The sequence below is a fragment of the Centroberyx affinis genome, unplaced genomic scaffold (genome assembly GCF_046629955.1).
Source record: "Centroberyx affinis isolate AG114_WGS23_722 - 3 ecotype Tasmania unplaced genomic scaffold, CSIRO-AGI_Caff_v1 ptg002930l_1, whole genome shotgun sequence".
Classification (NCBI taxonomy): Eukaryota; Metazoa; Chordata; class Actinopteri; order Beryciformes; family Berycidae; genus Centroberyx; species Centroberyx affinis.
The window spans coordinates 288,121-299,099 of record NW_027281049.1 but is presented as its reverse complement, the minus strand read 5'-3'; the positions used below and the strand labels follow the sequence as shown (position 1 = coordinate 299,099).

Genomic DNA, 10,979 nt, shown 5'->3' with positions numbered 1-10,979 from the left:
AACCTGAAAGGATTTAGCTACGTCCCCCTGATTCCATGGAAGTGTTGATTCACCACAATCCACTTGCACCACAGTCGCTTCACGCCTTGATTGCCTCTTGCCAGCCGCTCGTCATATTATGTCACGCTTAGCAGAACAACTTTATCTTCACAGCGTGTCATATGACTCACTCAAAAACAGAGCCAAACTCAAAGTCAAATTATTTAAGTTTCAGGTGATATTCCAGATGATAAGAGCTGATACGAAGTTTGTCTGGTTAAAAAAACACTGCAAAACAACTCTGATTTGCATATGTTATGTTTATGTTGGAAAACAGTGGAATAGCCCTTTAGGGATGATAGGCGTTCATGCATGTAAAAACCAAACCGGGGGAGGGATTTTAGCAGAAATTAAGTGGACGATAACCTCCTTGGTGGAAGGTGGGAGTAAAGAATATTCCTGTAAAGAGAAGCGTTGTGCATTTGTTTCACAAGTTAGTCATTAGTGGAAAAAATCCAATGTATTTTTGCTTGAATGTCTCAATCTGACACTATTAACCATAAAAAAATGAATAAAGACTTTTCCACCAAGTCTCAAACTAACTGCATTTTTTTTGAATGATTTGGTAAAAATTTCCAACTTTGATAAACTTTCATAAAAAATGTATTTTCAATAATAAGTTCAGAAATCAATCCTGGAGTTGATCCTTTTCAATACTCCTATTTCTGTGCCCAGGTGAGATCTGGAAACATGTTCCTGTCATTTTTAAGAAATTTGTAAGGCAATTGACAAAAATCACCCGAACCTATAAAATCACCCTAATGCTCAATATGCAAATTCACCATAGGCTATCCAAGAAGAGGACAGCCTGTCTTCCAATAATAATAAAAAATAGATAGTCCAGAAATTCAACAGATTCTTTTATACAGTTATGTGCACCTTAAACATTACTAAGTGATTTCACTGCAGTATTTTGGAGAATTTCACCAATGAAGTCCTGCCACCTGTGCACAGGACCCATAATTCCTAGCTACGCCGCCGTGCAAGTCTGATCCAATTGTCTTTTTAGTAAAAAATCATGGTTTGACTTTTCTGAACAGAGAATCTAAATCCCCACTGTGTTACAGTCTTCCACCCAACCCTGTAGACTATTTTCCTTGGCCAACTGTAAATGCCTCCCCCTTTCCAAATAGCCCCATTGTCAGCAAAAAAGAGACCTCCTGACATCCGGAGGTCATTAATCATAACGGGAAGTAGACTAAAGAACGTATCTTTGCGGTGAACCGTTTTTTACACGAGGTATAAGATACAATTGTTGCGTAAATAGACGCGCAGCACAGTGTATAAACCACGGTTCACGGTTCATATGAGCCGACATCACCTGCCTGACTGCAGTGACTCACCTGAGCGGCAGGAGGAAGCAATAGGCACGAGCTCCCATTCCCAATCCAGGAAATTAGTAGCAGCGGGCTGGATGGACTAATGTTTTAGCAAGGACCATGGTCAGAAAATACATCGTGTCTGCTGCACTTTTGCTCTGTTACATTTCTGCAATTGACAGCAAAGGTGAGGCGCTGAATTACTATTATCTCCAGAGGGGCGGTTATAGGCGGCGGACCTGTTTGTCTTGTGTAGTCCTTCAAAGGAAATGAGAATTGCGACTAGCTTCTTTTTCTTCTTTATACACACGCCGACTAGTCGCTGGTACATATGTAGACGCTATAAGGTGTGCTTGTGGCCTAAACGTGTTTGTTACTTTGTTTATTTTGTTATTTTAATGGGGGGGGGGGCAAAATTGGGAGAATGGAATCACCCCCAAAAGTGGTCGTTTTTGAGAACAGACAGAGTAAACATTACGTAAATGTATGTCTTTTCTCACTGTTTGTGTAGTCTAATTATTTGGTTGTGAGTCCTTTGTCTCATGAGAGGAATGGACATGTCAGACAACTACAACAACTGTCCAGCATTCACCTGTTCAGCATTCAGTTTCAGTGTGTACTCCCCACATTTTCTTTTCCAGGCATTTTCAATGGCTTTACATCAAAACTTTCCAAGTTCTCAGTAGTGAATCCTCAGGTTATTGACAGATGGAGCAGGAGTGTCAACAGACCACCAGAGTCAGAAAAGGTACCTACTCACCCTGATTACATGATCTTTTTTAATTGTTATTCTGAATTATGAATATCCTAATAATGCTTCCTTGGTTTTACTCATTTCAGAAATATGAAAAGGAGACAATTTCATATGCACTCAACATAAATAACAGAAAGCACTTCCTTCATCTAAAAAGGAACAGGTATGTTTCCAGTCAGCTATTTTTGTAATAGTAAACTCATGTCAATGCTTCTGACAAAGTAACACTTATTTTTTATGTTTATTTGTTTTTGTCAGAGACTTTTTAGCCCAAAACTTTGTTCAGTATTCTCATGACATCAATGGCAACCATGAGTCATCGTATCCAAAACCTGATGTAAGTAAAGTCAGTCAGTCATATCATTATTTAATGGCTTTTGATCATTCTGGGTGTTAGGCTGGTTTGAGCTGTAGACCTTTAACTCTATATATGTTCTTTTCTCAGGTGCATTGCTATTACCATGGAGAAGTGGAAGGATATGAAAACTCACTGGTAGCACTCAGCACATGCTCCGGCCTTAGGTTTGTCTTTCTCTCTTTCTTTCCCAGTTCCTCCTTTGAGTGGCTGAGCACAGCCTCACATCAGTTTGAGTTTCACATGACATATTTTCATCTCTTCGAACTGGAAAGCTATAATCTTTCCAGCTATAAGGAAGTGTAACAGGTGTCCTGGTTTAGAGGTTCCTGCTGAACAGGTTTGCTGCCCATTCCATCTGTAGTCCAGCTCAGTAAGTAGAGCATTTCAAATAGTGCTGAAACAATTCGTCGATCCATCGATTAGTCGATCGACAGAAATCAATTTCATGTGTCATGTTTCAAGTAAAAATACCAAACATTTGCTGGTTACAGCTTCACAAATGCCAAGATTTGCTTGGTTTTCTCCATTTCATATCATAAAATGAATTCTTTGGGTGTTTTTTGGCTGCTGTTCAGACTAAGTAATAATTTTAAGAATCACTTTAGGCTCTGGTAACTTCTGATGGGCATCTGTCATTATTTTTTGCTTTTATATAGACTAAACAATTAATTGATTATTCAAAAAAATAATCAATAGATTAATCTATAATGAAAATAATCGTCAGTTTCAGCCCTAACGTCAAACACTGCCCGGTTGGGGCATTCTAGTCCCACTAGTGCCACCCATACCCAAGATGCATCATCATAGAGCTGTAAGTTGTTTTGAGTGAAAGCGTTCATCTTCTGTTGTGCACTGCTTCTCCTCAGGGGCGTGATCCTCCTTGACAATGACACCTATGGACTTGAGCCAGTCCCAGAGTCTCCGGCCAATGAGCACCTTTTGTACCTGCTGAGAGACAGTCAGTCGGAGCCGTTCACCTGTGGGGTCACCAGTGAGACGGCATCAGCGGAAAGCCATTCACCCTTTGACCCTGACCATTCAGTGACATCACTGCTGCGGGTTAGGATGCTCTGAATTGATTTTTCCAGTGTGAATAGGTATTAAACTAGGAAACCAGGTTTAACTTATTCATTTCACTTATTTGCTGTTTGTCATTTCAACAGAGGAAGCGCAATTTACCTGAAACCAGTTATGTGGAGTTGGCGTTGGTTGTGGATAATCTCAGGGTGAGCGCATGTATCAGTTTCCATTTAAGAATTTGTTTTTGCCCACAAATATTGCAGTGCATATTTTGTCAGGTACCAGCAACACTTTGTTTTGCCCTTGCTGGGAACATTGTGCCCAACTACAGTGCCCAAAATTATTTACCAGTGTATCATAACCTTCAGGTTATCAACAAGTTTCTTTCTTGTGAATGTCTTCCTCCATTTACAGTACAGGTTTAAGGAACAAAATGAGACGGCAGTGCGGGTGGAGATGGTGGAAATGGCCAATCTACTTGATGGGGTGAGAGTTTCAATTACTCTGCAAACAAATTATGCCTGCTTCTAATAATGAGGAACTTATCAAGGTAAATTTGCTGTTGATAGTGTTATCTTTATTATGCTGCAGTTATCATTTTTGTTTGCCTTTGTTCATTGTAGTATTACAAGCAGCTGAATATCCGCGTGGTGCTAGTGGGCCTGGAGATCTTTACAGAGAGCAACCCCTTTGATGTGGAAGGCTCTGCAGGAGAGGTGCTGGGGAGGTTTGTCAAGTGGAGGAAGAGCACTCTGCTACCAAAGATCAGGCACGACATTGGCCAGCTCATTGTGTAAGTGCTGTGTCTAGTTATAGCTGTGGCCTTCATAATGTTTCATTCCGGTAATATGATGCCATCAGCTGATATAAAAACAAAGGAATAATCTGTTAGATGCATATCACATAGTCTGAAGTCCTCTCTGAAATGCAGTGTGACCTTTGTCTCTCAGTGGTCGGCCCAACCCATACGGGCAGGGAGTGCTGGGTATGGCCTTCGTGGGCACGGTCTGCTCCGTGGCGAGCTCCGGAGGAATCAACGTGGTTAGTTCAACTCCCTTTTAACTTCTAGCGCCAGCTGACACCGTGGTGCTTTGGCAGTGTGAGCTTTTGTTTAGAAACTGATACTCGTCTCTACATAATTCATGGCAAGTTCTGCTGTAAGTGCAGTTCATTTTCACAACCAGTGAATAAGGAGTCAAGCAGGTTAGACTTGAATACCAACTCATTAAGCTCCAAGGTAAAATTCTTATTTGGCTTGTAGGATTCCTTACATTCTTGTGTTGTATCAAGTCTCATGATGATCTTAAAATAGCCTTTAAAGTGGCCCTGGGTAGCACTTTACATTACTGTACACAAATGACTATAGCTGTATAATTACATAGAAACTATCAGAAAGTAACTGCTAATTTCTAGTAATAACAAGTAATTACTTGTAATTATAATGCATAATTTCTTGGTTACTTTCTACTTCGTATAAAGTATCTACAGAGTAAAATCTGTGTAATATTGAGGTATCAAGCCTGACTTTACTTGGTAGTACAGTACCCATGGTATTATCTGGTAATTTCATAATAGGTATGTATTGGTAACAATACTGTAAAAACCTCATCTATCTTGAACTAGAATATAGAAGTTCCATTTAAGAGAGAAGGAAAGGACCGGTAAGCCAATGTTTCCAAAGTGTTTCCATTAATGTACTGTTATCATGCTAATAATTACTCGTTATCACCAGAAATGTCCAGCATTTAACTGAGAAATTACACATTATAATTACAAATAGTTACTAATTATTAGTTACTTTCTGATCATGTCTATGTAATTACACAGTTATTTATTAATTTGTGTACTGTAATTTAAAGTGTTACCTCCAAAAACATATCAGTTATATGACAATGTTGCTTAATAACTTGAATTCTCAATTCAGGATTCCCAATTGAGCTCTGAATGTACTTGGATGTCTTTCACAGTTCCCGGATAACAATCTGGCCTATGTCTCCACTGTGGTGGCCCATGAGATGGGCCATAACCTGGGCATGAACCACGACAGTGACCAGTGCACATGTGATGGAGGAAGCTGCATCATGTCAGCTTCAGCTAGGTAAAACAACTTCCACAAAATGATGCCTTACTCTCTTCATATGAAATTGGAAAAGCTGCAGTTAAAGCCCACAGTGGGCATTTTCTTTTTATTTATTTTTTTTTGAGTAAAAAAAATGCATTGTCGTCAAACAAAAACAAGGCTGTTTTTCTTAGTAATTGAAAAGTCAAACTGGGTAATACACTACAGTAGAACATGATGAGATAACAAATAATTGTGTGTTGTTGAGATGTTTGTATGAAGGGTTTGATATATTTATAATTGATGATATAAATATTTACTACCTGAAGTTCATTTATATCATAAATATGAATGTATTGATCCTCTAAAGTGTTAGTATTCTATTGCCTAATGTCTTATGTTGGCTGATAACTTCAGTAATATTCCATAATGAGCTGAAATTGAATGCCACCGATCATTTTCTAAGACGCGGTGTCAGTTTTCAAAAGATGGATATCTCATTTTGGAATGGAAAAACGTATCACCTGAACACGTAGACGTTTCCATTAATGTTTGTCTTCTTACCCTGTAGCGGCTCCACCAAATTCAGCAGCTGCAGTGGAGACGACTTTGAGAGGCTGATCCGCCGTGGAGGAGGCGTGTGTCTGAAGAACCAGCCCTCCCTGTCCGACGTGGTGGGCATCGCTAAATGTGGCAATGGCTTGCTGGAGGAAGAAGAGCAGTGTGACTGTGGCACTCCAGAGGTAGAGTACTGCCCGTCAGACAAGACACACACACACAGGAGGTTACAGCACTGAACGGGTCATGTGTTTATTCATAAAAGTCACACTTTTTATGGTAATGCATGGTAGTTTTGAGGCTCTTATATGGGAATAAAAAAACTGCCAAAATAAGTTGTACTTGTATTGTAAGATGTGGATAAGGTTAACATGACTTGCAAACTTGTAATGCAAATATGTATTCCAATCCATAGAGTTCAAATGTGTGCGATTTACAGTTTGCAAATTTGTGATTGTAAACAGCTATTTGCAAACACAGTATTGTCTGTGTTTCCGTGTCATACAGGAATGCAAAGATCAATGCTGTGATGCGGCCACCTGCAAATTCACCCCCGGGTCTGCCTGTGCTCAAGGGAGCTGCTGCAACAACTGCCAGGTCAGTTTTCTGTTAGACTGGAGGCTGGCTTTATGTAGCTTACTACTGCGCTGAATGGAGTAAATACTTTGGGGGATAAATACTTCTTCACAGGTGTGTCATAAGCCACAGTAGCTCTGTTACCATTGTTGGTCATGTGTTGTGTTTCAGATCAGAGTGGCTGGAACCCCATGCAGAGAATCTGTCAATTCATGTGACCTCTCTGAATACTGCGATGGCAAGAGTGCGTTCTGTCCCAGTGACTTCTACATCATGGACGGACTGCCGTGTGAAAACAACGCAGCATACTGCTACGAGGGCCGCTGTCAGACTTATGATTTCCAGTGCAAACATCTCTTTGAGCCAGGTACATTCAATGGTGGATGCACAAATTTAGATTTCTGCAGCTAATTAAGCACCAAAATTGTTCTCCCAACCAAATGTACAAAGTTTGGAGAAGGCTCTTAGTCAAACTATTGCTGGATTTACATGGGGACAAGTTCGACATCATTTTCTGAAACTCACGAACGGCACTATAAACTTTTTTTTTTTTTTTTCTTTAAACATCAACTATAATCATTTCTAGGAGTCTAGTGTATGATATTTTCCCTGTGTAGATCTAAGTTACGATGTAGGATTTTGTAAATCTCTTAATTTTTTGTGCAACAGCCTAACAGCCTGGATTAACTATGGTTAATGCAGTCAAAAATGTGTCAGCCCATAGTATAACACGAAGCAGCATTCACTTGACAAGATTATCATTCTTTTTTCCTGTCATTCATATTTTACCTTGCATATTATTTTCTTCTCGGGCAGATGCAACAAAGGCAGCAGATGTTTGTTTCGTTCAAGCAAACACAAAGGGAACTTTGTTTGGAAACTGTGGAATCACCAGCACAGGAGTCCCTATCAAATGTAGTGTGGAGTAAGTATTCTGCTTGTCTGTTGTGTTTTGTTTTGGGGTTTTTTATCATGGAAAGATGATATGAATATCACACTGGATGGATTTAAAGAAAGATCTATATCTCTGGGAAAATCGGGATCAGTAGTCATATTGCGGTTAGGATAGATTTGCTAGGATCAAACCTCCTGAAGCTCCATTCACACACTTGTTAAAATTTTCAAGGGGTGATTGAGAAGTCTTTTGCGTGATTCTGATGATAAGCTGGCCAAATGCACTGGCAACAAATCATTTCATTTGTCCTTTCAGTAGCTGGGGGCTTGGCAATCTCGCATGGGTACAGTAGAATTACATATTTCTCAATGGCTAAGATCCTGGAAGATGGATCCGATCACAGTTAAATTCAATTTGCAGAGCACGCTCTATTTTTAGAAAGAATAATAAAGTGACACGTAATATAAACTCAGGCTGTGTGTCAGGCAAAGGATGGATTAACTGTACATTTCCTTCTGGCATTTTGCCTTGCTGTCACTATTGCACACTTGTTTCCAGTTGTGAAAAAACTGACTGTCCGCTCTTCCGCTGCAGTGACTCCATGTGTGGAAAGGTGCAGTGTACTAATGTGGACGTCAACAACCCCCCTACTGGTGCCCATGTCAGTATCCAAGTAATTGATGGGTCGAGTTGTGTTAACGCGGACTTCAACCTTGGTACCGATGTGCTGGACCCCGCTTATGTTAATCCAGGCAGCCTGTGTGCTGAGGGAAAGGTAAGCAGTGTTTTGAATAAACGGGTGTGTGCATGTGTACAGACTAGAACCTAGTTTGTACACACAAAGGAAATGGGAACAAATGTGATTTTGACATGCTCCAGGGCAGTACTGAAGAAAATGTCTCATCATGACTTGGCAGTGAAATCATTTCGGATTGCATTCATAGGAACTGAGTCTTCTCTTTCAGACCTGCCTGGACTTTAAGTGTGTGAACGCCTCCGCTCTGCTGCCCAACTTGGACTGTGATGCCCGGAGCACCTGCAATGGCCATGGGGTAGGATGACGTTTCCTTTACATGCATAGTATCAGCTAATGGCCTACAAGTCTTCTGACATTGCTGTTGTAATGTTTTCTTCAGGTATGTAATGACCAGGGACACTGCCACTGTGGCAATGGATGGGCTCCCCCCAACTGTGACCGCTCAGGGAGAGGAGGCAGCGTAGACAGCGGCCCTGCTCAGATAGGTGGGTTTTGATTGGTTGTTTCAAATTGGATTACTTCATGCACAGAAAGTCTGAATTATCGTAGGTATTCGGCGTACATGTTGACTGTGTGGTGTGACCAATGCAATTATATATTACATCTATTTACTTTCACCTGTCCCACCTCAGACTACTCCCTCAGGAATGGCCTGTTGATCTTCTTCCTGCTGGTGGTTCCTGTGCTGGTTCTGCTCATCCTGCTGCTGCTCTACATCTTCAGGAGAGACTCCCTGGACCCCTGCCTTAAAGGAAGCCTCGCCAGGCGTCACAGGTAAACTTCAACAGGCATTTTAGTAGTTTATAGTGTAATGTGACATCAATTACTAACTTCTTATCACAGAGATTGCATTTCATTATTTTGTTTAATATACACAGGTCACGTAATGCACAAAATGGCCAAACAAATGGCAATGTTCAGGCAAATACTACAACCCAGCCGCCAGTACATGTTCCTCCTGCTAAGGTAAACAATATGTATTTTTTTTTTTATTAGATTTTATTTTTTTCAAATCATCACTGTAGGGAAGGCAGTCAGATATTTATATTACAATAGGCAAGTCAGACATGCTTATTCACCTGTAAATATAAGCACAAAAGAGGAAACGGGTACTATAATCAAGACAATTTTGTTTGTTTTTTTCGCTGATTATAAATCACTGTTTGATCAAAATAGTAATCAGGGTGTTCTAACAGCAAAACTTGTTTCTTTTTCAAACCAATTCCAGCCTGGAAATCCACCAGCTACCTCAGCTCCACTTTCTGGGTAAGAATTTGAACCTTTTTTTTTTTTTTTTTTACTTCATTTGATCTATACTGTCCTCACACATACACAAAAACTTCTACTTGCAATGCACAAAGTCACCATTTTAATAGGCAGAATTTTTCAGTTTCAGGTATGGAGAACTGGATTATTGGAATACGGACACAAGCATTGCCACTACGCATGTACCAGTTCCCCAGCAGGGCCCTGGGGTCCCAAGACCAATTCCACCCAAGCAAATACCACAATGATGAGTTCTGTGTGGTTCCTATACTACTGTTACATATTTGCAATTTCATCCACTCTATAAAATGACATATTTGTAAAATCCTGTGATGATAATGGGTTCACTATAACTTGTTGCCAGCACCTTTTTTTTTAAGGTCGACTGTAGCAGCATGGTAGTGGATAAGGCTGGCAGGCCTATATTTATCTATTGGAATATATGTGTTTTATGAATTTCCTGTTCATATCACTCAAGGGAAATGAGACATTTGTTCACATGGTTACTTTCACATGGAATGGGGGAAAAAAGTCACAAAATATTTTGTATTATTTTATGCTGTTACATTGTTTAAAAAAACTATTTTATTAATCTTAATATTTTATATTAAGATTTTGATGTTGATGAATTCATGAATGGCTACTGATTGTAATAAAAAGTATCAAGCCTTTAGTTCTTTTATCTAATGGCTTTTTTAATGGAAAGATGGTGTCTTTTGGAACTGTAGTACTGTACTCATCACTGTAGGTGGCAGTAATAAACCATAATATATCAAAACGGCAGTAAAAAGGAAGTACAATATACAAAACCAGGCTAAAAGTGCAACTACAAGGTAGTTGCATGAAAAATGAGCTATAGATGTGACAGAAATGCAAAAATTGGGATATGAACATGTACATTTTTCGGCGTTTTCTGTCATGTATCATTCATTTTAGTATTTTAGACATATACAGCATTCATTCACAGATAGGTCTATTTCTTTTCCATTTACAAGTATGGGTGTGATATGTATCTAAGACGGATATGACATTAAGGTTAATGATGTCAGTGATGTTGACGTCCAATATAATGGATATACAAGATAATCAGTGTATGTGAGATGAGGTACATTACAGCATTTAGGAACAGTTATGCCACTGCTATGGTTAAGGTTAAAACTGACTTTCTAGATAATAGACATCCATCCAAGTTATCTGGTTTTGTGGGTGTTTGTGTAGCCCTTAATGCCGAATATAGGTATGGATATATGGCTGTGAATATATACTATGAAAAGGACATTGAAAAAAACAATCGAACAGTCGTATTTTCCCCTACTACAGATTCCTACTTGAGTCTTTATTTTTCCACTTTCGTGCTTTGTATCCGTGGCAACAAAAC

The 10,979-nt window shown here is 39.6% G+C and overlaps 1 protein-coding gene across 1 annotated transcript; it reads left to right on the top strand.

Moving 5' to 3' along the window:
- The first annotated feature begins 1,322 nt into the window (after nucleotides 1–1,322).
- On the top strand, nucleotides 1,323–10,315 carry adam9b (ADAM metallopeptidase domain 9b). Its single transcript, XM_071536713.1, has 22 exons — nucleotides 1,323–1,545; nucleotides 2,000–2,106; nucleotides 2,199–2,275; nucleotides 2,371–2,449; nucleotides 2,558–2,634; nucleotides 3,337–3,529; nucleotides 3,634–3,696; nucleotides 3,905–3,976; nucleotides 4,114–4,283; nucleotides 4,441–4,531; nucleotides 5,458–5,588; nucleotides 6,121–6,292; nucleotides 6,615–6,704; nucleotides 6,855–7,050; nucleotides 7,500–7,608; nucleotides 8,173–8,353; nucleotides 8,544–8,630; nucleotides 8,715–8,820; nucleotides 8,968–9,109; nucleotides 9,214–9,301; nucleotides 9,564–9,601; nucleotides 9,726–10,315. The coding sequence occupies exons 1-22, from the start codon at nucleotides 1,479–1,481 to the stop codon at nucleotides 9,847–9,849; spliced, it is 2,460 nt and encodes an 819-aa protein (XP_071392814.1). The 5' UTR covers nucleotides 1,323–1,478; the 3' UTR covers nucleotides 9,850–10,315.
- Nucleotides 10,316–10,979: the final 664 nt, after the last annotated feature.

Coding starts and splice junctions, on each gene's coding strand:
- adam9b (XM_071536713.1), top strand. CDS start 1,479: ATGGTCAGAAAATACATCGTGTCTGCTGCACTTTTGCTCTGTTACATT. Junction 1,546..1,999: donor TTCTGCAATTGACAGCAAAG/GTGAGGCGCTGA, acceptor TTTCTTTTCCAG/GCATTTTCAATGGCTTTACA. Junction 3,977..4,113: donor TGGCCAATCTACTTGATGGG/GTGAGAGTTTCA, acceptor TGTTCATTGTAG/TATTACAAGCAGCTGAATAT.